At 32.2% G+C, this 27,024-nt stretch overlaps 2 protein-coding genes across 4 annotated transcripts; both read left to right on the top strand.

Annotated features, from left to right (window-relative positions):
- Nucleotides 1-2,263: 2,263 nt before the first annotated feature.
- Nucleotides 2,264-9,736, top strand: LOC134709245 (uncharacterized). Its single transcript, XM_063569414.1, has 3 exons — nucleotides 2,264-2,346; nucleotides 7,166-7,338; nucleotides 9,291-9,736. The coding sequence occupies exons 2-3, from the start codon at nucleotides 7,183-7,185 to the stop codon at nucleotides 9,603-9,605; spliced, it is 471 nt and encodes a 156-aa protein (XP_063425484.1). The 5' UTR covers nucleotides 2,264-2,346; nucleotides 7,166-7,182; the 3' UTR covers nucleotides 9,606-9,736.
- Nucleotides 9,737-20,937: 11,201 nt separating this feature from the next.
- Nucleotides 20,938-25,105, top strand: LOC134710200 (dynein light chain Tctex-type 5-B-like). Of its 3 annotated transcripts, none has more exons than XM_063570434.1 (2): nucleotides 20,938-21,165; nucleotides 24,160-25,105. In XM_063570434.1, exon 2 carries the CDS (start codon nucleotides 24,244-24,246, stop codon nucleotides 24,871-24,873), a length of 630 nt encoding a protein of 209 aa, XP_063426504.1. In that variant the 5' UTR covers nucleotides 20,938-21,165; nucleotides 24,160-24,243; the 3' UTR covers nucleotides 24,874-25,105. The 3 variants fall into 3 exon arrangements, with proteins under 3 accessions (XP_063426504.1, XP_063426506.1, XP_063426505.1); XM_063570436.1 differs by lacking the exon at nucleotides 20,938-21,165 and adding an exon at nucleotides 23,112-23,132; XM_063570435.1 differs by lacking the exon at nucleotides 20,938-21,165 and adding an exon at nucleotides 23,848-23,980.
- The last annotated feature ends 1,919 nt before the right edge of the window (nucleotides 25,106-27,024 follow it).

Raw genomic sequence — 27,024 nt, forward strand, 5'->3', positions numbered from 1 at the left:
ATGGGACGGACTGATGGATGGACAGACAGAGTTAAAACAGTATACCCCCCCCCCCCTTTTTTAAAGCGGGGTATAATCCTAATCAGTGCTAACAAGTTGGAAACGACAAATTTTCAATCATATAAAGGGCAATTTCTCCTTGAAATAAAAGTGAATCTGGCTGAAATTCAAAATTGTCCTATGAGAGGCTATGAATAATATATAGCTCGTGTATAAATATGAACAAAATATGCTGACAAATAAAAGTTCTAGAGAGCTAACAATTCCTGAAGAAAAATATGTTTTGAAATATGCAAAGACATATAGTAATTATTAACCACAGTGGGGCGTTGAAAAAAAATCTACTTCGGGGATTCAGAGATGGGAACTAGAACACATTCCAATTTTTCCATAAACGGCCATTGTGGTGCATATTTCGGCAAGAGAAAAAGCAAACTAGAGTGTCACGGATTTTTCGTTAAATTTAAAAAAAAAATTATTCCCGGGATAAAACGGGATCTTATGGTACGGCGAAATTTATCTAACATTCTTCTAGCTTTATAGATTGTTCACTGATGAGTCCTTGGTCGGTATAGCCGCGGAAGAATTGATATCCTTTCCTTTAAATAATTTCTGAATTGTTAGCCAAAAAAGTATGGTCTCTTCACTATATCTAGTGTGATGTGTTGTTGATTGTGAGAAAAAAAAGTGCCAATATCTAGGAATAGATGGACAGCTATATTGTTAAACAGGACTCAGTTTATTATAGCAATAAAAGTAGATTTAAAATATTCTAAAAGTTTCATTGACCTCAGGGATTTAATAAGATCGGGTATCAAATCATACACATCTTCTTGAGAGGTTTGGACTGATTCATCTATGTATTTCTGCTAAGGATTGACCTCCGAACTTGTTCTCCTAAGATCATTTTCATATGTGCACTATTAATGTAATATCTACAGTTGGAAATGGTGAGATTTATAACCTGCATGTCATGATTTATCATCTAAAACTTAAGCAGTAACGATCTATAAAGCCAGTAGAATGTAAGATGCATTAATTTTGCCGTACACTTTTCTACATAAGAAAATGCCTGTACCAAGTCAGGAAAATGGCAGTTGTTATCCATTCGGTTGAGCTTTGGATTTTTCCATTTTATAAGGGACTTTCCTTTTTGAATTTTCTTCAGAGTTCAGTATTTTTGTAATTTTACTTTTTAATGCCTGTACCAAGGCAGGAATATGACCGTTGTTTTCCATTCGTTTGGTGTGTTAACTTGAGCTTTTGGCTTTGCCATTCTATAAAGGACTTCCCGTTTGAATATTACTAGGAGTTCGATATTTTTTTTATTAATCATTTCTTTTTTTTTATAATTACATCTACGAATAAAGATTCTTTGAAAGTTACCGACATCATCCTAAAGTTACGGACATCCCTATTGGTACAAGGAAAAAAGTAACGGACAAGTTGTTTTGAAGTTACGGACATCATAAGTGTTTTGGAAAATCGTGCTGTAATCGTTTATTGTGTAGTAACAAACCACGTTTTACATTGCAAAGTTTTCCTAAAAGATTTATATAACTTTTTAATTACTGAACATTTCTTTTGTATGCATGGTATTGTAATTATATAGGAGCAAACTTCCTAACCGAAGCCAGGCGGCTCCATCTTGGGCTGTGGGTAACTTAAGTTACCCACGGCCGTTTAAGCACAGTGAATATAGAATGATAAAAACATGATTTGATAATTTTTACCAATCGTAATTGTACATGGCTAGGTTGGGCTTATAAGATTTTGTTTTGCAGCAAGACTTAGTGTTAAAAAAAGCGATCAACAAAGAAGCACGTTGACAGAATTCAATGCCATTGCTTTAACTTTTTTTTAAAGAATGAGTGGATACAGGGATGTGGGTTAACGAACTTTATTTTCTTCATAGCGTTGTACTTTCCGTTCGTTAGATTTATGCTATTTTTTACGAATCATGACAGAGCGTCAGAACATACTTCCCACTCAGTCAAGTTTTAAAAGATTAGAAATTGTGAATGTCGATTGGTTTTCTAAATGTGCTCATTTATTCTTATGAGTATAAGTAATGTAATCAATTTTTTCCAGGAATTAGTTAGAATTGAAATAAAATTTCGCGGTATTATTGTTTGTCCTTTAAAAAGAATGTCTGTCAAATCACCAGTTTAACGATATACTGTTCGATAAGCTAATCACATGATTGGAAATTAAATCTAAATATAACAGTGTTTAATTTAAGAAAGCATGCGACCGTAGCAATTTGAGAACAATAACAGAAAAAAACAAATCATATCACATGCTTTTGTCAAATGCACCAGGAAGACAACTTCTAAAATCCTTGAGGTAAGTTAAAAGCTTATACATGTATTGGACTTGAATAACAAAATTACTTTGTGATAAATTTCAGATCTTCATTTATGGACAGCATATACTTTTTTCTCGGATAACTTATTAGTGGTATCAACAGGTATAATCATCAAATCAAAAGATTTATTTTAAAAGAAGAACAACAATTTAGACGCTCATTCTTTGCTCTTGGTGAGGATTTTTAAGTTCCATGTCATGATATGAAACAGTGTATTTCTTTTCCTGGGATGAAAAGCTTTGATAGAATGACCAAAAATATAAAACTTTACCTTCACTAGTAAACGAATTTTAGTCTGAAAATAAACTCATCACAAATACCAGGACCAAATTTAACAAATACGCCAGACGCGCGTTTCGTCTACAAAAGACTCATCAGTGACGCTCGAATTCAAAAAAAGCTAAAAAAAAAAAAAGCCAAATAAAGTTCGAAGTTGAAGAGCATTGAGGATCAAAATTTCTTAAAAGTTTTGCCAAATACAGCTAAGGTAATCTATGCCTGAGGTAGAAAAGCCTTAGTATTTAAAAAAAAATAAGAAAATTGTAAACAGTAAATAACCGTGAGTTTGAGCTTAATATCATCTAAAAAGTCTGAACATTAAAATTAAAAAGTCAGGTTCTATCTTTCAGACATTTCACATATTTATCAAATTCAGTACTAATCAAACCATTCGCTCAAAGTTAATTCAGTACTGTTTAGAATCTTTTGAGATAATTCAGTTCGATTATAATTTGTACAGTATTAAAGTAACTTCTAAACAGTCTGAAAAAATAAAATAAAAAAATACTGAACTGCGAGGAAAATTCAAAACCGAAAGTCCCTAATCAAATGTCAAAATCAAAAGATAAAACACATCAAACGAAAGGACAACTACTGTCATATATATGAACATTACTCTTAACAGATATTGACTACAAGCGATTTGTCTGAACAGTTCTTATTTTTTACCGTAGGGGAAAAGTTTGATAATGAGTTCATACTAGGTACTAGGTATAGGGGGAGGGTTGAGATCTCACAAACATGTTTAACCCCGCCGCATTTCTGCGCCTGTTCCAAGTCAGGAGCCTCTGGCCTTTGTTAGTCTTGTATTATTTTAATTTTAGTTTATTGTGTACAATTTGGAAATTAGTATGGCGTTCATTATCACTGAACTAGTATATATTTGTTTAAGGGCCAGCTGAAGGAAGCCTCCGGGTGCGGGAATTTCTCGCTACATTGAAGACCTGTTGGTGACCTTCTGCTGTTGTTTTTTTATTTGGTCGGGTGATTGTCTCTTTGACACATTCCCCATTTCCATTCTCAATTTTAGTATTAAGTGAAATAGCCATAATATCGAAATCCAAGAAAAATCGAAACGGAAAGTTCTTTGTCCATCAACAAAATCCAAAGTTCAATTACATCAAATTGTCATACTCCTGACTTGGTTCAGGCATTGCCTTAGGATGAAAAATTATGATATACACAGGTTTTATAGCTAGCTAAACTTTTCACCTGTTTCACTGTTGTATTTTATTATTCAGTCTGTAAACAGTGCTTTGACAAATGTATATGGTCTTTTTTATAAACATTTCGAGTCCACTGAGTTGTTATAGCTAAATAAGTCAATCTTGAGGTCAGGGGTAGGGCGGTTGTTTTCAAATTCTTGGATATGTTTAAGCTTTTAATTCTGTCATTTTATGGGGCACTTTCTATTTTGGATTATACGTCAGTTCAATTTCAGAGTTTCATTCCGAGTTATGTTTTTTTGTTACTTTTAGTTTAAAATCAATAAATGAAAGTCCGATGAATATAGTCTAACGAAATAGTACCTTTTTTTTAATAGCACTTTTAAAAAGTCTTTATTACCTAAATATATTGCATAATTTAAATGGTCAAGTAGAAGATGATTCTGTTTGTGTAATTGTATTATTGTGTGTACTGATCAATCCACACTCAAATAGATGTGTATGTTATGTGTGGATATAAAACACTCATCAGATATACTCGGTTTGAAATTTTGTTTAACGCCAGAGCAAAAGCTCATTTGTGTCACTTGAATAAAAAAAAAAAAGATATAATACGAATATGCTAAGTTATATTCACTTTAAATATATGCATGCATTTACTTCCGCGAATACTGTTAACCTAAATACATTGTTTCGACGAATTGTAAAATACAATAAGTTTTGTTTTTAAAAAGAACATCAATTGTTCAATTCCACGACAAATGTTATCCCACCTATTAGAAGAACTTCATTATACCATTTTCTATAAATAGAATGTAAAATGTGTTTTCTTTGTAGACAGATTAAAATCACCACTATGTGTTATTTAATTTGACAATACATGAATTGGAGCATTGGGAAATATTTTTACATTACAAAGATCCTACAATCCTCCATTCAAACAACATAACAAAAATATACGATTTAGTTCAATAACCTGTCATCTGTGGAAAATAATTGCAAAATCCAATTCTGACAATAAACCTTTGTAAAAAAAAATATGATTTAACTACCCTCCAGAGATCAAATAACATAGAAATTTACACTTACTGTAGGTCACTGTACAATCTCCAACATTGAGCAAAAACTATAAGGCTTAGTAAGGTTTAAATCCACGAAATGACAAACAGAGAATTTGAAAAAGAGGGACAAAAGAAACCAGAGGAACAGTTAAACTCACAGATCGAAAATGAACTGACAACGCCATTGAAAACTATCGGCTTGATTTAAGCATAAAAGAAAAATATGACATACATGTACAAACCATTGGTTTTCCCGTTTGGATGGGTCAACACTAGAAATGTGTGGGGGCCTTTATAGCTTGATGTTCGGTGTGAGCCAAGGTTCGTGTTGATTACGTTTTTTTTTTACCTGTAATAGTTATCTTTTATAAATAGTGACTGGTATGAAGCATTGTCTCATTGCCACTCATACAACATCTTTTTTATATCTAAAAAAATATATTTAAAATCACAAAAATACTGAACTCTGAGGTAAATTCAAAACGGAAAGTCCCTAATCAAATGGCCTTATCAAAAGATAAAACCCACCAAACCAATTGACCACGCCTGTCGTATTTCTGACTTGGTACATGCATTTTCTTATTTAGAAAATGGTATATTGAACCGAACCTGGTTTTATAGCGCTAAACCTCTTACTTGGAGGAAAGTCGCATCAAACTCCATTGTATAAACAACGATGCGTGAACAAACAAATATATAAGTACAGGCACAGCAGTCATCGCCGTGTCACAATCCCAATCAAAACCAAACCAAACAAATATCCAACAAAGAAGCACAAAAATGCATAAAATCAGATTTAAAAACCACGTTCATTGCTTACTTATCTTTGTATTTTATTTATATTTGCTAAATCAACCAATAAAGGAATGAAATATTTTAAGTCCTGTGATCAAATGGCTAGATAATCATCAACTCTAATGTAGAAACGTGTGTTTCACGTGACGTCAGAATGTAAACGACACTCAAATAGAGATATGAAATAATTTTGTCGTTCAAAACATTATAATAGAACAATGACATGATGGCGGAATGTTTAAAAGTACAGAGCCACATCATGTGTACAAAAGAACACAAAAAAAGCTCTCATATCAAAAAAGAGTTTTCAAACCTATAGCCGTTTTCAGAGTTAAAGAGGCTTAAGAGACTTACTCAAAATCGCACTTCTGCGTTTATGATGAAACAAAGAAGTATCTACTGATCACACAATTCAAAAATAAATATCTATCGTTGCATGTTAATATTCTGGTCCGAGACCACAATTGTCGTCCCTTGATTTTCGTTGTTCGGACCTACTATTAATAATAATACTCTGTCTTGGATAAAAAGCATGTTCTCAATAGTAAGATGATCTTTAACATATACTAGTCAACAAAATAAACGATACACGACTTTAGAATAAAATTTATCAAAAAGTATAAAAACTAAAACAAAATAAGATACACTAATTTAAAAAGATTTCAATTGCAATGTATGCACATATGATAATGAAAATCAAAACCTGTCGGAAAGTAACTAAATTCCATGTAAATGATCATAGGGTGCAAATTATTTTTGCGGAAAGTTGGACACAAAATCGACACATAACTTTCTAAGTACTAAATGAATTTTCAAATTTGTTTAAAAATATTCAATATGCTAATCAAGTATTTAAATGTTTATATTGTCACTAATTGGTTGAATTGTTTTTTGTTTTTTTTTTATTTTTGGTAAAATAAGTGCTATATGAAATCTCACAAAACTACAAAAAAAGAAAAATAAATGTTTTCGTCTCAATTAATGTTTCAGATATGAAAACAACACACTGTTAATTTGGAACCTTTTGGATTAGTTTTGAGATTAGTAATATTTAAAAAAAAAATCAATTTACACATATTGTCAATGTAAATCAATTGATAATGTTTACATTTGAACGATTTCTTATGGGGCCGAACTTTGCTTTACAAATACACAAAGAACCTGTACGATTTTTGAAAAAAAATTGATGGCAAATATTGTCTTTATCTTTGAATGAGAGGTTGGCATCATTAATTGAAATTCTGTTTTTAGAATTTTCGTTTTATGCAATTGTTGTCAATTTTTTTTTTTTCCATCGTCATTAAATATATCTACAAACAATATTAGTTCTATAAACGTAAAATTTCATTTTTAATTTGAAAAAAAAATCGTGCATCGTTTCTTTTGTATACTAGTATATTTGTAAATTAAGTAACATAAACACTATCATAAAAAGGATAACTTATTATCATTTGTACTTGTCTATTTAATTATACTTTGATTGTGTTTCGTTTTAGTTATTATTTCGCCTAACATGGGAAATTCTGAAAGTATCCCGGAAATTGTGATTTATGTATGGGTACCACGAGATGGAAATATAATTGGTCACGCTTCTATGACTCTAAGTGATGAGACCCATATCAGTTGGTGGCCTGATAATAAGGATGAAGATGAAATAAAAGACTTTAGGGTGTGCTTTTATTTTTAGTTTGCTTGTTGTTGTTTTTGTTTAAGTGCATCCGGTTCATAAATTATTACTTTGAAAAAAAAATGTAGCTGAGTAGAGAAAATACCGGAACCTTATCCAGGCCTCGTTAAGCATTTAAGTAGACTTAAAATTATATTACTCCAAATTCTGAAATATACATTACTATATCATTTTGTATTCAATATTTTCATATATTGTTCTATGAAGAAGGATCTTTATTTAAGAAAGGAAAAAAAACCCGATAAATAACAAAAAAATAAGGACATCGATTGGCCTAGTAACTTTTTATTCGATCGTAACTGAAAAACCGCGCGTCTGGTGTACAATATTATCGGTCTGGTATCTTTAATGAGTTTTATTACTGGGTATGTCAAATAAGACAGAACTATTTTTTTCTGAATTATCAACATTGATCTTATTAAGCAGATCACGTTACTGTAAAAAAAAATACATATACATAGTAGTTGTGTGAATAAGATATTGATATTGTGTAGCCAGACTGGCTTAAGAAACACAAACGCACTCATGTTTTTGTTTACAAAGAGAAATCATACGTTGTTAAAACACTATGGTACAAGCATAATATTCGCAGAAACGCAAATTATCAAAACGGTCTGTATTTTTCTATAAACAACATATATTATCAGAACTGGGGCGTTTCCCCTTACATTATGATATTGTAAAGTCAATTGTAAAATACTGGTATAGATTTGAAAATCTTACAACTGAATTCAGTCTATTGAAAATGCTTATAAATGCAGCCAAGAGCTTCGCAAATCTAACATAACTTCTTGGTACTCATTTGCTAAGAAAGTATTAGAAGTTTTTGAAATTAAACAAGAAGTAAAACATTTCGGACAATATAAATTTTTGAACATATCTAGCAAATTAATTCACACTAAATATATTAGCAATTGGTATGCTAGCCAAATTAAAGCTTCTGATGGAAAACTGTTTAATTATGTGAAATTTAAGCAGAATTTTGGTTATGAAAATTATCTTTCTTTAATTAAGGACTTTGATTTAAGAAGATCTATATGCAAATTACGTATTTCTGCTCATAAGCTTCAAATTGAAGTTGGACGTTTTTCAAATATTCCACGAAATGAAAGAATTTGCAAAAAATGCTCCTCTGGCTGTGTTGAAGATGAAATCCATTTTTTAACTAAGTGTGAAAATTTTAAATCAGAAAGAGATGCTCTCTTTGACTTTGTTTGCCAAAGAATTCCAAATTTTTCTATACTGGATAATCAGCATAAATTTATTTATTTATTAAACTGTGAAGACAATCAGGTCCTTAATGCTGTTGGTAAATTTATTAAAGTGAATATGAGTTAGTAATTGTATTGTTACTGTATGTAAAATAATGTTTGTATCTATGTATCTATCAAATTAATATTCTTTTTCCTTATTCATGTATGCTCTGTATACCCCTTGTGGGCCCTTAATTGGAAATAAAATATGTTCTGTTCTATATGGAACGCAAAGAAGACATAATTTCATACATACTTATTTGAAAGAAAAAAAAATAACGTATGAATAATAATTCTCTCAAAAATGACTATATTCTGAATGCAAAGCCGACTGCCCTTAGTCTTGGTGGTCAACTTCTTTGTCATTTATTCGGCGTTGGTCTGTTGTCCTGCGGTCCCTATATATCATTCAAAGACCATTCTGAGGCGATATCTTGTTCTATGTTCATGAGAGTTGTCTATATTTCTAAATTTAGTGCAAGAATACCGCTGTCATTTATATCGGTGCAATTGTTATATTATCTGGGATAAATTATTGAACCTACTTTATTAGTGTTTGACAGCCAAAATACTCGCACAATGTTTTTTTAGTTATATAAAATATTAATGTCTAACTTACCATAACATGCAGCAATTTATGAACTACTTGTTTATTGATCATACTATTTCTCCTTTTTTCAGGAAAACGTTAGAGCAGAAACAGTTTGCAATTATGAGGTCGATAAGATTTGGCAAAACAGGGATGCAGATCACATTATAAGATTCAGAAAAGGTGATCTGGACGAAGACGACATTAAAGAATGGTGGGATGACTTCAAAAGTAATCGAACATACCATCTGTTGACTAATAATTGCTGTAATGCTGTGTATGATGCTTTAAATGCTGGAGGTGCAACTGACATTGTGGGTGGTCATCTGCCTAACATACCACATCCAAATGCTGTAAGACGATATGCAGAAACGCTACGAGAGGCCGTGCAACAACGCAACCATTAAAAACTATCTATAAAATTAAACAAATGAAACACTTTGATAATAAGTACAGAAATAAGGGAATTACAGATAAACATTTGGTACCTATTGTAAAACATATATTGAATTAACATAAAGAAACTCATTAAACGAAACATTTATTTTCTGTCAGTGGTGTATGGAAGCCAGTTTCTCTTGACATATGGGAGGTAACTCTGTCCATACTCCAATTTGGGCCAAATGAAATGCAGAAATGGAAACAGCACTATATACATTTTAGCAGTCATAATGCTATATTTTATTATTCTAGTGCTCAAAGAAAATAGGAGGGGTTCATTTATGTTTTACTTCAAGAAGCGTTAGTTGAAAAAAATGTGGAAAGTGAAGATTTTGTTTTAAATTGATGTTTAGAACTAATTGGAAAAAAACTCCTCAGTACTAAGTTATTTTAGAAGCTTTTATTTATGCTTGTTAACTTCTTATCTAACTTCAAAAGAATATAGCTTGAAAAGAAGCACGGTTGCTAAACACTTTCTTTGCACCAATGGATTCGTCGTTAATTTTGAATTTTGAATTTTAAATTCTGTTTACCAACGAACAAAAAATCATAATATGATGCTGTCAGTTTAAAAAGATTGTATCTGAAAACGAAAACGGCCACCTCCTTTCTTATTTTATATTCTGTTGTATATTTAGGAGCAGCAGAGTCTACATGCAAAAAAAATTAAAATTATGTGGAGTAGTTAATTACGTTTACTTCGCCGTAGCACACAGAATAATGCAAAAAATTACTGTTTACGGTTTTATAGGAAAATAATATGTATTTTGTCACAAGTTGTCTTTCTTTTAATGCTTGTAGCCAAATTATTAAATGATTTTAGTAAATTAAATCTGTCAAATTCCTTAAACGTTTGTGCTTTTCGAGGACAATGAACAATCATTGTAATTGCCATTTTTGCGGGGATTAGAACTCTGGCATTAAATGAGAGAATCAGTATTTTCGACTTTAGATTTACTTTAAGATACATTTCTACTATAAAAATTGAGAGTGGAAAAAAACTCTCATTTTTGCAGTTTAGATATTTCTAATGCGAACATGCACACAATTATAACTCCTGAAGTGGTCAAATTCAATACACCGTTAACATAAAATACAACTATGATTTTTCTAGAGTCTTTATCAAATGAAGCCTGGATCCTTATATTTCAAAAGCGTAGATATAAGAAAGTTGAAGCAAGAGATAAATTTTGGGTTACTTCCCTTAAAACATTGAACCGTCGATAGGTAAGGGCTTGCATACTTGTACATTCTTAATTACAACTAAATGGCTAGCTGAAACTTCTTAAAAACAGGGAATGTCAAATTTGTTTTATATTGGGATCAAAATTGTGTAGTTGTGAGAAATACAATTCGGTAAAACCCCGTGAAGAGACAGACTTTTATTTTTATATTCTTAGGTATCTTAGAAAGAATAAATCTAACTAACAAATAACATTGCATGGAATTAACTGCTGACGGCGTGTTGCATTTTAATAATGAGGTGTTTAAGACAAACTGAAAACGCTACGGCAAAATACGATGAACGACGACAAACCAAAATAAGTCGCAAAAAAATAAAGCATATAAAGCTAATAAATGTGCAACTTGAACCCAAAAACTAAATTGAGGTGATATCTGGTTCTCTTGAAGTTTAAGCAGATTTGATCAGAACATGGTCTTGTCAAGTCTTAATCGGACGTAAGAACAATCGGCCTATTTTATCTTGACATGTCTAACAGGACTTAACACGGCGTCTGAAAGTCTGGAAATTCTTGATGTTTTTCTCTAGTAGTGAATCCTGTCGATTAAAACTTACAATGTAAATGATCAATGAATTAATTTATATAATTATAATCGGTCTGTTGGATTAATTATACAATAATTTAATTTTAGATGTAACGCGTCTTCTTATTGGCTGACGTTGTTTGGCTATCAGCTCATCGACATAATTTTGTCATGTGACCGTGACGTCATCACAATTTTTCATGGTTTACAACGGTTTAAAATGGAATTAAGAATAAAATTATAAGAAATGACTGTTAGATTTGTTTTCCTATCTATTCGAAATAACATTAAAAAAAATGTGGTGCACTCTTCAGAAATAACTGATGCAAGCTTTACTTAATTGTAGTTTCAACACGGGTAGGCATTTAATTCGTGATTATTTTTGACCGAGCGACAGTGATTAGGACAATTAAGGTAATTTCTATGTCCGATGTGTATTAAGTGTAGAGCGTTTGTGTAGCCTCTCTCCTTTTTGTTTGTAAACAAGCAAACGACTGGCAATGTGATTTTTCAGTGGGAGGAGTTTTGAACAGCCAGCATGAACGGTTATCGTATGTAGGTCAAATATGTCAATTTCGAACTGCAACACATTACAGTCATAATAAACGAATTAGTAACAACATGTGCATCATTCAAGAGTTTGAAAATGTTTTAAATTAATGAAATATGAATGCTAATTTGATAACATTCATTATTCTGCAGATGTCAATATACGCATGTGCAAACAAATTTTATTGGATTTAGAGCATGGGTTTATTCACAAAGCGAAAGAAGCACGTCATATTATAATTTAAAATAACTCGCTCCGCGGGTTATTCAGTGTGCACCCTAGTTTTTATAATATTTCTTCATAGACAGAAAAATTTACAGTCATTCCTAAATAATTTTGTTCCAAGAAAGATAATTCAATAGTATTTTTATCAATTTGTCGGTATCCTTCTTACTTGACTTGACAGTGGTTACAGAGGTACTTTGGGGTATTAGGCTAAGTCTAGATAGTCGTGAAGAGGAGGTATCCTCTTTGTCAGTAGTTTGTTTACCCTTTTTCTCTTTTCTTTATATTAAAGCACCAGTTGAATCTCTTCTTTACATTTTTGACCAATTTTCCCTATTCTTTGTAGTTTAAAATTTTATATCTATTTTGTATCATTATCAGACCATAGCTTAATTTATAGACAGGAACATTCACTCTCGCGTTAAGATCTTAAATCTAGTACAGTATGGGTTGTTCTAGACCAAAACAAATTTACTTTTTATTTGTAAGCAAATTATCGCCATTTTAATGCTAATATATATTTTTTTCTTTTAGCATACGAAGCTGTTCTGATAAGTAATTGTTTTGATGTTAAAGCAAAACTGTTGTTTTATGTTTTGATTTTAATTGTTATATCTTTATTTGAAAACTGGTGAAATGATAAAAGAGATTTCAAAATGAAAAGTCATCCTGTGCGTTATTTTTATATATATATTGTTCCAGCCCGTTCTATAACTGTTTTCTTGATGTTAACGTCAAAAAATATTGGTTATCTGAGATCATTCGAATTTTTTTTATGGGTTTCGTAATGCTTAGTCTTTAGTTTTCTATGTTGTGTCTTGTGTATTATTGTTTGTCTCTTTGTCTTTTTCCTTTTTAGCCATGACGTTGTCAGTTTGTTTTCGATCTATGAGTTCGACTGTCCTTCTGGTATTTTTTCCCCTCTTTTATCTTATCATTCAAAAGTGCCGGACAAAATCCTCAAATACTATAATTCAAACATTGTCTGATATTGTTCATTGTTGTATCAAATTTGAAGATAGATCTCATTTGGTAATGTCACAATCGTTGTAAAGAGGACGGGATCATGGTGACGTCAACTGCAACATATCAACGGCAACTAGTGCCACAGATATTCCATAAGAGTCAATTATCTCTTAATGGTGCCCGTGAAATTTTCGAAAGGATGACTACAACTTTACCAATTGGAACCCTTAATTTAGTAGCTTCCTTGTGAGCAGGAATCCTCTATCAAGGAAAACAGGATATAAACCTATGTAAGTATGTAATATTGTAAAAGAGATGTGTCTTGCGTTAAGGATGTATACCTCTGAGGAGCCAAATAATTTCTAAAATTAAACTTTTTGAATTTATATAGATATCGTAAGATGTGGTGTGAGTGCCAATGAGACAACTCTCCATCCAAATAACAATTTAAAAAAAATATAACCATTATAGGTCTATGTACGGCCTTCAACACGGAGCCTTGGCTCACACCGAACAACAAGCTATAAAAGGCTACAAAATTACTAGTGTAAAACCATTCAAACGGGAAAAACAACGGTCTAATCTATATCACGTGATTACTGAAAAATGGACGTATATTTTTTCTCTCTCAAATCAGTGTTCGAAATTTGATATTTATGTTGGATATATAGACTATGCAAAGACTTTTGATGACTTACAATGTTAGTATATAATGTCAAAAAACAATAGTAAGAAAAGAAAGGATAGAAATAGTAGTGGAAGTGGAACTGATTCTAAACACAACAAACAAAGTAAACAGTCACGGCGAAGAGAGTTAACAGAGTACATACACGACTCAGATATATCGGTGAGTGAAATATTAAATCACACGAACTCAATTTTATATAATTCTGATGACGATCTAGAAAGCAGTATCTTTAGTGAAACATCGAAACCAGATCATAACCCTACGAAAAAACACTCAGAAACAAAAATGGCCTCAGATGCGAAAAATGTGAATAAAAACAAAGACCCTACAGTCTCTGAAAAACTTGATACTATCGTAAATGCTATACAAGATCTCAAAACAAACCAAGAAGGGATGAAACGAATGTTCGAGTCAAAACTTGATAAACTTAGAACTGATTTAATGGCAAATGTAGACAACAAAATTAGAGCACTACGTGATGAGTTATCAGTTGACATTGGTAGTGAAACAAGACGTACAGATCAACTCCTAATTACTGTTCAATCATTACAAACACGTCTAGAGGGCATTGAAGAACACAATAACACTCAATCTGCATTTAACGGTATCGGTGTCTTAAACCCGGTCAATCCGCTTGACAATCCAGAAATTACTATAACAGCCAGCGGCATACCCGTTACAGAAAGTGAAGATTTGCTATATAAAACTGAAAATCTTATCCGCGCACTTGGCGAAGATGTGTTTTCATATGTTCATGTTACCGCTGCAACTCGTCTGCCGAATAGATTTGATGATCGCCCAGGGATTGTAAAATTCAGTCTAAGAAATAAGGATGAAAAGGTCAAAGTTTTGAGAAATAAAATGAAACTTAAAGACAATGAAATTTACAAAACTGTATACATTAAAAGCAGCAAGTCGCGTGTGGAACGTATAATAGAGATGAACGCTCGTGCTGTTCTTAGAAATCTGCCACAGGGTAAATCGTTCCGTGTTGACGCAAATGGTCGTATTAAACCAAAGAACAACCAATCACCGCCAACTGAAAATCAGCAAAATGAAAACGAGAACCCACATCCATAGGACCAGAACCGGCCCATTTCATCTATTAAACTCGGACACATTAATGTTGGGGGATGGACTAGAGAAAATTGTGATTTAAGAAGAGGCATCATCAATGCAATTGAATGTGATATAATTTCGGTGTGCGAGACTCACTTAAAAGCGCAAGACAATATTTTTATGGCGGGTTATAGATGGTTCGGATTTAATAGAACAGAAATACATATCAATGCACCAAAAGCCTCGGGAGGAGTTGGAATCTTTGTGAAAGATCTGATATTTAAAATTTTCAATGTTTCGGTAATTGACAAGTCGGTCGATGGAATACTTGGACTAAAATTCGAAAGCCGCAATACAGATTTCAGTTTTATAGTTTTCGCATGTTATTTGCCTCCTGAAAATTCAAACAGAGGACGTGATGCCCAAGGATTTTTCGCACATTTGCTTGCTCAAATTTACATGAATAATGATAGCGATGACTTTTTCTTCTTGGTGACTTTAATTCACGAATTGGATCCCTGTCCGAACTGTTATTCGAGACCGATGAAATTGCAAAAAGAATCCAAATAGACAAGTGTATTAACCAGCACGGGCATGAATTTATGGAATTTCTAAACGAATCAAAATTTTGTGTACTGAACGGTAGATTTGCCGACGGGGATAATTTTACTTCAATTTCGAAGAAAGGAAAAGCGGTAGTTGATTTCATATGTGTCCCGCAGGATATTTTTCAAGATATAAGTTACTTCAAGGTGTTAACGGTTCAATCGATTGTTGATGACTTTCAATTACACGATCTTATAGGTGCCAAGTCTAAATTGCCTGATCACTCAGCTATTGTGGCGGAATTCAATATCATGCGTCACTGCATCGCAACGCAAACAAAAGAAAAACGCAACACAAATCTTCGTTATAAACTTAATCAGATACCGTTAGATTTTATGACTAGTGATATTCAACGGTCTGCCTTACTTACTTTAATAGAAAACATCGAGCGTTGTAGAGAAACTCAGGATAATATTGATAAAATCTACAATGAATTGTGCGAAATAATTTTTTCAGAGATGAACGATAAAATTCCAAAATTCGAGGATAATAGCTCTAAGAAACGTTACAAACACAGAAAACCGTATTGGAATGACAATTTGATGAGTCTTTGGAACAAGATGTCGATTAAGAAAAAGGAATTCACCCACTGTAAAGGAAATCGTAATACAAGAGCGTCATTACGGAACAGTAATACAAGCCAGAGATATTTTCGATAAAACACTGCGACGAACCGAAAGAACATATAGAAAAATGAAAGCGGTAGATATTGAAGCTATGACTACGAAAAAACCGAACGACTTTTGGGAAATATTCGCAACCTCGGACCGAGAAATCACAAGTCTATACCAATAGAAATTGTCGACGAAAGTGGGAATATAGAAACAGATGAGCAATTAGTGTTGGATAAATGGCGGATTGACTTTGAAAATTTGTACACCGGAAGCAATAGTGACGAATTTGATTATGAACACTATAGAACTGTCATGTCACACAAATATCTACTAGAGACTAACATGGAGGATCCTTTATTTATACAGAATGAATACTTGAACCGAAACATTACATTAGATGAAATCCACGATATCGTTATGCACTCAAAATCAAAGTCGGCCAGTGGTTTCGACGAAATCCCATACATTGTACTGAATTTCCGATTGTGATAGAGACTATATTAAAACTATTTCAACTCATTTTGGACACTAGCCTTATACCGTCAATTTGGAGAAAATCTGTGATATGTCCGATACTTAAAGATCCTTCATCGGATGCACGAATGCCTATGAACTACAGAGGTGTAAGCTTGTTGTCTTGCATAAGCAAATTATATAGTGCTTTTATGAATAAAAGGATAACATTCTACTTAGAAAACGAGGACATACTGGCAGACGAACAGAACGGCTTTAGGAAAGATCGATCTTATGAGGATCACATTTACACACTCAATTCTATCGTCCGCAACAATAAATCACTCTTTGTGGCGTTTATTGACCTCAGAAAATGTTTTGACTTCATAGACAGGGATATGATGCTATATAAGCTACTTAAAAACAACATTGATGGCAAACTGTATAACTCTATCAAAAGCATTTATCAGAATTCCGAATCCTGCGTCCGATTAAATGGCAAGCTTACAAGTTGGTTTGACTGTAAATCCGGTGTAAAACAAGGGGACAATTTATCACCAACACTTTTCTCTATATTTATTAATGATTTGGTTAATGAACTGAACGATCTAGGTGTAGGAATCGATTTAGCTGATAAGAACTTGTCAGTTTTATTGTACGCTGATGATATTGCACTGATAGCTAAATCAGAATTGGACCTGCAGTGTATGTTGGATAAACTTCATCGGTGGTGTAAACAATGGCGAGTCTTGATTAATACTGACAAATCGAAATGTATCCACTTTCGAAATGGGAAATCCAAACAAACAGAATATAATTTTAGTGTTGGTAGAAATTCTTTAGAAATAGTGAATCAGTATAAGTACTTAGGTGTAACATTTAGCTATAATGGCAGTTTTCTATTAAATGCGGAAATACTTGCTAAAAGTGCTGGCCGAGGACTTGGACACATAATTGGTAAAATACACGGATTCAAAGACTTTGGATATAAATCGTATGAGAAATTGTTTAATTCTTGCATTGTTCCTATACTTGATTACTCGTCTGGTGTATGGGGGTATCGGAAATATCAATCAATAGACAACATTCAGAATCGAGCTATTCGGTACTATTTGAGAGTTCATAGGTACGCACCAAATCTTGCTATACACGGAGATATTGGTTGGATCCCGAGTCAATATAGACACTGGAAAAATATGGTTAGATATTGGAATAGACTAATTCGATTTGACAGAAACCGCATTACAAGAATAGCATTCGACTTTGATTATGAACGATGTGAAAATAATTGGTGTAGCGATTTAAAGGATATTTTCTACAAGCTTGAATTAGGACATTATTACGAACTGAAATTACAGGTTGATATGTCATTGGTGGAACTTAACATTTCTCGTTTTTATTCAGACATTTGGAGTAATTCTATCGAAAGCGTCTCAAAATTACGTACCTATAAGACATTCAAAACTATTTTCGAAACTGAACACTATATTGAATTAAATTTAAGTAAAATTGAACGGTCGTACTTGGCACAGTTAAGATGTGGAATTTTACCATTAAGAGTTGAAACAGGCAGATATTCAAGTGAAAAACCTGAAGAAAGACTTTGTATTTTTTGTAATCTTCAAGAAGCCGAAACTGAACTACACTTTATCTTTAATTGTCCGCTTTATTTGAATTGTCGAAATAACATTTTTGGTGAACTTTTAACTACAGAACTCTTCTTAGATCTGAATCATGAACAAAAACTGAACATTTTAATGTCTCATCACACAAGAAAATTAGCAAAATATATCGTTCGTGCATTTCATATCCGACGTCAGGTGCTATATAATCTATGAACATTTAATTTTTGTGTATATTTATTCTAACTTTTTGAACTTTAATTTCAAATGATTTGAGAAATTGTGTATATATACATGTATAACGTGATTATGTTTAACCTTACTGATATTTTAAAAAGGTGACTTATAGGTCCAATGGGCCGGGTGTAACTTTGACTATAAACTTTGTAATTGTATTATATTTATGTTCACAAGTCACTATAATAAACAAATTACTTACTTACTTACTTACTATATAAAAAAAATAATAATAATAAAAATAAAAAAATAAAATGGGTTTATATGACTGTAAAACAATAATAGGTGAAGAATAATTATATGGTGTTGCACTTCTTTTTTTGCTACGGCCCTTTGAAAGAACCCAATTCTGATGATTTTTCCATTTTTTATCAATTTCCACCTTTTTGGGGGCTTTTATCGTGAACAAAATCACAGTTCCACAATTAAACTTTTTTCACACTTTCAATAAAGATGAAGTGGACCAAACTGGATAAATTTAACTTTAAAAAAAATTATAGGTAGGTGTAAATTTAAGAAAGTTTTATCATATTTTGATGCTTTTCTGTGATTAACTATGCTATCAATTTCGTCAATTTGTAATTTTTTTGTTTGTTTTAAAAACACAATGCATATTATTTCAATTTCTTTGTTATAAAAGATTGAAAAAATGTATCTCTAAGAAATTTGAAAAAAAAAGTGATACGGGATGTACATGTTTCTGGTAAAATCATTTCTTGTACTCCTTACCCATTTTCGCAACAGTTGCCAAAAGACTGACTTAATAAATAATAAAATTTAAAAAAAAAAAATGTATTACTCAAAAACTACTCATCGTAAATACACATTTTTTTCACAGAGTTAAGTTTTATGATAACATTTTTTAAGTCATCGATATTTTGCACTTGTTTCACATGTTTTTGAAATAATTTCAAAACGAGATTTTTACGAGACTGATATAAACATACTCATGCGTTTTTTTAATTGATAATTGACAACTGAATTCAAGACAGATGTTTTCATCAGGTAATGACAATCTACTGCAGCCGTACAAAGTCAGTGGACATTACCTAGAAGACGAATGGTATCGTCTTAAATAGTCATTCATATTTCTGCAGCGATATCGATTTAGATTTAGATTTTGGGGTCACCAAAGGTTTCTTAACGCCTTTAATTATAAAATAATTCGATAAATTAATCAGGAATAACCTTTATGTTTTGATTTATATAATTGGTATATATCAAACATCGTGTTTTTTCTGATTAATTTTCGAATTACTTTATGAAGGTGTTGAGAACCTTTGGTGACCCCATAGTTTAAGTGTCTTTAAAAAGTACATAGTGAGCAGTGGTCGTTACATACAAACGGTCACCTAAATTGTCCCAGTCAATGATGAATTTAATGTGTCAATCAATGGCCACAGCTACACTGTTTTGAATTTCATTCTATATTGTACACTCACTACAAGACGGTTGGCAATGAGAGCGTTCCAGTCTTACATGGACTTCAAGACGGTAAGTATCTTCAAAAACCAATATTTAACAGCAACGATACCGGTTAAGTGTTACAACGTGTACAAGACTTTTGCATACTAATCAGGAACAGGCAATCTACCGCAGCGGTTTCTATCTATCGGTCAGCTGATTGCAAGACGGACAGTTCATTTGAAAACTGTAGTAAAATCCTGCATCGGTCACTATCAAGAGCTACACTGACTAAAAGACAAAAACTGACAGTACACTACTTCGGAAAAGTACTGATTATTACCAGACAAGTTAGATTCACAAATATGATTTGTTTTACGAATGTATTTATTTTCAAAGCATTTGAAATATGAGGTTTATATCAGCTAGTGCCCCTTTAAGAATCACATAATTAAAAAAAAAGATTCACTCGAACAAATTATATATGAATGGTGATTTACAAGGTATTAAAATGTACTTCTTTAGTTTGGAAATCGGAACGTATTTCGTAGTTTGATTGTGTCTTGTGATCAGGCAATGTTTTTTTTATTTGTGTCCTTAGTCAATATTTTCAAAAGCTCCCTGAGTTTTTGAAATGGTATATAGGGGTAATGGGGATTAGGGATATATGAGATGAAAAATATAGGATCTGAGATAAAGCACGGCAAAGTGGAAAGGTTTTTTTTACCGGAACTTGGGAAATCTAATGGAAAAAAATGAATACATATAAAATTGTAATTACAATTGATTATTAGACCCATAAGGGTCAAGCAATAACAAATAAAAAAATAGATATCTATGTAAAAAGAAATGCAACAAATAGATATATAAGAAAACGTGGTATGAATGCCAATGAGACAACTCTGCATCAAAGTCACGATTTATAAAAGTAAAACATTTGCATACACATTTTACTAAATACTTTGGCTTGCTTTGTTTCATAGCATTTTTTTTTTTTGAAATATTCTCGACTTTAATCGTCCTTTCTACTATTTCTAGCTCGTCTGACATTTTCTCATAAAATTAGTTTGTAAACATGTTATGGTCTTTAAAACCAAACGAGAACAAAACGTAGAGTGTGGGTACTTCACACAGAGTGTGTTTACTTAATGGTCAGGGTGAAATCAGAAAATATTGACAAAAGCCACTGTAAATTTAATCATTGAACGGTTTTAATGACACATATAAATAAGAGATTGTTTTTCGTATAATATTTGAAGTTTATGATACGTGCTACGAGACATTTTCATGAAAGAGAAGTAGGCGACTTTTGACAAAAACAGATTTAGTTTGAAGGTAAGTACTTCAAGAGTTTTATCATGCACATTAAACAATGTAAATTAATTTTGACAACAATCATCGAGTGTGGGACCTGGAGATAGTTTTTGCATTTTTTTTTAAATTTATATTGTTTTTAAATCAGTTGATTGTAGAGGGAGTCAGACCTTTTAAAGCAGTGTTTGGAACAATCCTATTTGTTTATTTCATAAAATGACGTTGTATCATTTTAAGGTCATGTTTTCGATTGAACAGTTCATGTTTTTGTTTTCGAATATAATTGTGTATGTTCAAAACAAGTTTTATTATGACATTTAGTGATGCCATCATGTACGCATGATCTTATGTCTACATCAATTAATTTATATTTTATGGTTTATCGTCAGTAAGTTTTTAGGCGGAATACAACGTTTATTCAATGAAATTCTGTTATTTCAAATTTTCTTTTCACGACATCGAAGGCTTTGTCTTATTTTCTAAATTTACATGACATGACTTTATTTCACATTGGAAAACGTTTAAACTGAACTATTTAAACTATTCAAGAAATTCACATCCTTGTGTGTGTGAACTTTGTAGTGTGTGGATCTCTGATGTAGTATAACGAAATCATAAATCTATCATATTTTAATTCGATTGGGTTCTAACAATAGAGCTCTGTTCTATCTCGAAACCATCAGCCATGTTTTCACTCCCGAAGATGTAAACTGTATTTTTCCCTTATTTGGTTTTGGGGCAAGTAATCCCAAAAATAAATAAAAAGGACATTCCCCTATCAATGTCATTGACGCAAAATTAAACAAAACATTTTTAATTTGCAGAATGCTCTAATTAGCAGTATGTAGTGTTAAATGACACAATTTAATTTTATTGAAATACATAAAACTTTTCGATTTGACAGGTTTAGGATTTAGACCTTGTAAATGAAATACATGAGATAAATTTTTGATGTGATGCTAACAAGCTATATGCTAAACTTTTACAGTACAAACAAGGTTCGGCAAAGAACATAGTTCGTCATATACATTATATTTTTCAACGCAGGCGTTGGCCAAGAGTCCGAGATATTGACGGGTTGTTTATAGAAGATAACAGCTCTCCAATTAAAATATAAATGGAATAATTTGTATAGATTTATTAGAATGCTAGGAAGTAGCCGGAGTCTGTATCTGTCCATGACGGTCCATTACTGTCTTCTATTGTTTGTGGTTTGTTTGTCTATCTCACAATGACGAAAAGTCTTTTTTACTGGTAAATTCTGTAAGCAAAAATCGTTTGTAAGATAGAAGAGAAGATGTGATATGAGTGCCAAGAATTTAAGACAGCTCTCTATTCAAGTCAAAGTTTGTAAAAGTTATCCATTATAGGCCAAAGTACGGTCTTCAACGCGGAACATTAGCTCACACCAAACAGCAAGCTATGAATAGCCCCAAAATTACTAGTGTAAAACCATTCAAACGAGAAAACCAGCGGTCTAATTTATCTATAAAAAAAAACGAGAAACACTCATGAACCACACCAACAACCGACGACTACTAAGCCTCAGATTCATATAACTTCTTTAAAACATGTTTTAATTCTCTTAAACTAGATGTATTTGTATTTCTATGATAATAACGAAAACAATTGTTGCTAAGTAACCATTGATTATTGCATGCAAGTACTTTCAAGTTTCTTCTACTTCCGGTCGTGACACAATTTATCTTTCTTTGTCGATTAACAATTTACCGTTATGATAATGTAAAACAAATATCAATAATTAAATCCAGGTTAAATCAAATTAAACAATCATGATATTTATTCTTGTAATTATATATCTACAAACTAGATTTAGATTTAATTTGTAGCACATGATTCGACCTCTGTTGATTTTAATGATTTTAAATGAGAATTTCTATTTCACAAAAGATTTAACTAACCTTGAATTAACGATAATATTATTCCTAACAACATGGTGGCATTTTCAATTTCCAGTTTTAGTTTTCGTGAGTTAATAATGTATATTTTGATTTAAATCATTTTATAAGGTATTTCTAAATAAATCAAAATCTAATTCAACATATCTATTTTAACTGATTGAACAATAAAGAGAGTTTTAGTAGTTTTAGCTATTTTTAATGGAAATATAGAAAAGCATTATATACTTGTAATGATAAACAAATGGAATTTCTCGTTTTAATGTCATTATTCATAACACGAAATTTTTATTACATATAATGGTCTGTTTGATTCCTTTGTGTTTCAAGAATGCATTAATCATATAAATTCGAACTACAATATATTTAAAAGTTGACGATGTATCCGATTTACTTCTTTCGTAAGCTATAGTATTATTTGATTTATGTAGTAAACTTAGGTAAATGAGCAAAGTTTTACAACTAAACTTAATGGGTATTTTTTTTTTTTATCAAAAATTACCGTTAACGATTTATTTCTTTTTTCATAATTATTGTACACTGTGTTTATCGTGTAGATCTCATAAAACTTAATGTCACTGCGGGAAGAAAGATTCTTTTTATTAAAATACACAACTTTAATTTTCTACATCAAATTTGACACCGTTTGAAACGAATCGGTGAAATCTGATCGGTTAATGAACAAAAGCGGAAAGTACCGTATAACACGCAATTTCCTTTCCTTTGATTTCTAATGATATACCTGCAATGTTACCTGGGATTTAATAACTTTATATATTAACTGACTTTTTCACATTTCGTACTGATATTAAAGTGTTCATTGATATAGAGGGATAATAGGCGAGTTGTTACATTGTTAAATATTCCCCTGTTGTGTCGAGTGGTTGGAGTTACCCTGGAGCAAGGCGAACCTCAATGTAAATCAAGACAGTTTATTTAGTAGATGATAATTTAAAGTTTTAATAATCGAAAACAAAATTATTCCGATTGTGATTTAAAAAGTCATTTTAATATTTCATATGCCCACGGCGAGATTTTACTTTTAAAGAGATAATATTGACATAACGTTTTAATCTTTATATTCTTGTTTTATCAGAACGACGTTAGACGTGTGATCAGACTGCAGTGATAACAAAGTAAACACAAATCTGTCAACACTGTATATCATCATTAAACACTCATGGAGACCAAAGGTTTGAGTGCAGAGGTTTTAAAAGCCCACAACGCAAACGTCAAGAAGACATTGCCAAACATGGGTCCACCGCCGAAGTCTCTATGGGGAGCAATGGCTCCAAAAGACAAGCAGTCCGATTCTAGCAGCAAGGTGTCGTCTGTTCTGGTCAAAGATAGATTTTCCAGACTCCGGACTAAGTTGAAAATGCATAACATGATGGGCGGGTCATTTACAAGGAGTAAAGCCGGATCGGAGATAGTTCCAAGAGGAATTAAAGCATTAGAAAATACATACCGAATGGAACCGCCTGAATCGTCAAAGTTCAACCCGGATAGAACTAATCAGATCATTACCTCGACTTTCGACAATTATTTGAAGGACAGAAAATACGATCCTAAAACATTCCCACAACTGTGCAAAACTTTGGCGGATTTATTAAAGGAGAGAGTGAAGGCAACAGGCCCAAAACGATTTAAAATTGTAACCTCCGTATCCATTTTGGAAAATAAAGAACAGTGTGCCGTTTGTGCCAGCAGGTGTATCTGGGATACATCAGTTGACAATTTCTCAACAGTAACCTATAACGGACAAGATTTCTCAGCGATCGGATCAGTTTTTGCGTTATATTACGAGTAGGATTATCTGACTGAGAAATGATTCAATTTCTGTGATATTTTTAATGGCTGACGTTATATTGTTAGAGAATTAGGGTTTTATGATGAGGAATAACTCAACAAAAATGTAGGTAAATAAATCCGTCCTTTAAAAGATATAAATACCCATCCTTTTCACTGTTATATTAATATCTTATCTTATTTATTTTATAAAATATGTGCATTTAAATGTCATTAAACAAAATGTTCTGTTACTTAGGTTTTGTTTACTTATGATACATCAATGATAAATTTTATTTACTTTTACATTATAAGAAATAGGCTTGGTTTAAAATTCAGAAATCTTTTTTTAAATAACCGACCTATTTATCAAGTTTAAATTAACTATGCGTTGGTTCAATTTGAGAATGCTAGAACAAAACAAATGAAGAATACAGAATTGAAGGACTCTTATAGGAGTAATATCAGGTGCAATATGGTCTCCGGAAATTACATAAAACCGTGGCCCATTAAAAGCACATGGAGCGAATACAAGACGACTGAGTGATAAAACCGTTTGGTGGCCTTCGGCTGTTTTCCGCTCTTTGGTCGGGTTGTTGTCTTTTTGACCCATTCCCCATTTCCATTCTCAATTTTATTGTTCATTCTATTACTTTGGATGACACTTATAAATGATTAAAATCACATGGGGAGTATTTAAATGTATATCTTCCTTCGACAGGCGTTTCTCCCTGGTTGCTGAGTTCCCAATGTAAGTCAGTAGATTGTCTTTGCTTTCACGACCGATTTTCCGTGTCGTAAAAAGTTAATTTATATAAACCTTACAAAATCGTAAAACATTTTTGACAATTAAATGAGAATAGTTAAGTTTGGAACGTCACATGGATCTTTAAAAGATAAAGATATGTGTGAACTATTTTTTGCTTCTACCAACAATACCATTTTACGTTCCAAAGTGTCAAAGTTTCAATTCCTAACAACAGTAGAAAAAAAGAGGGAGGAAAGATACCAGAGGGAGAGTCAAACTCATAGACAGAAAATAACTGACAACACCATGGCTAAAAACAGTTGGTTTTATAGCATAGGTCGTAATTTATTTAATTTCTTTCCATTATCAATTGGTGTCATGCACACTGGGTTACTTACATGAGCCTGTCCAAAGTAAGGAACCTCATACGAGCTATGTTTAACGCGCCAAATTTTTATGTGCCTTTCCCCAAGTTAGGAAACCCATACGTAGTTATATATTTTAACACTCATATTTTTAATAGGCATGCCCCATGGCAGTAATGGTCGTTTGCCATATCTAAATGTTTGGGGTCATTTGCAGATATAGATATGCATGAAGACGTTTGATCGTTGTCAGTGAATTAAGTCGCAAATTGTATAGACTTGGACCTATAGTTTGTCATATTGTGTAGACATCTGTCTTATGTTTTTCGTCCTCTTGTACTGTAGGTGTCTTTTGGAATATTGTATACTAGTACGTTGTTATGTGCGACACTATGGTTTGTCAGATTGTTTGAATGATTGGTTAACTTTATTTTTGTAAAGTACTTAATTTGAAAAGGCGGTGTACGTAAACAGCATTCATTAAAATTCGGAAAGAGTTTTCTTAAATGATACTAGAACACACCCGTGATATCGCGGGTCTGTGACAGAATTAAAGTATATAACTATGCGTATGCCTTATTTTGGTATTGGTATTGTCATCTGATAAAGTCCTGCCGGTTATAAGATGCACAGTTTTCTCTGCTTTCAAAATCTTTCTGTTTGAACCCGTCGCCCTGTAACCTATCAGTTATTGGTAATATTTAAATTTGGAAAACAAAAGGGGACTGGAATGGAGTATTTTGTATTCAACAATATACAGCAAAATTCGAAATACAACGTTTGGTGGTGCGCCTGTCAGATGCGAAACGTATGTGTAGATAAGGTAATATATAGGTAACAGGTGAATATACTATTGGTATCGGTGTCGGATTCGATCCGGAACTTCTTAATTATTGGCAATATTAATCACGTGGAAAACAAAGGGTCCTTGAGTGGTGTAATTTTTAATCAACACCATTGTACTATATAAGTTATATATAAAGTTGAATTCTTTGATTCATCGTTTTTACGTGATGACGGCTGACAAATTGGACCTCGTAATTTTAGTATTATAGATATT

The sequence above is a fragment of the Mytilus trossulus genome, chromosome 3 (assembly GCF_036588685.1).
Source record: "Mytilus trossulus isolate FHL-02 chromosome 3, PNRI_Mtr1.1.1.hap1, whole genome shotgun sequence".
Lineage (NCBI taxonomy): Eukaryota > Metazoa > Mollusca > Bivalvia > Mytilida > Mytilidae > Mytilus > Mytilus trossulus.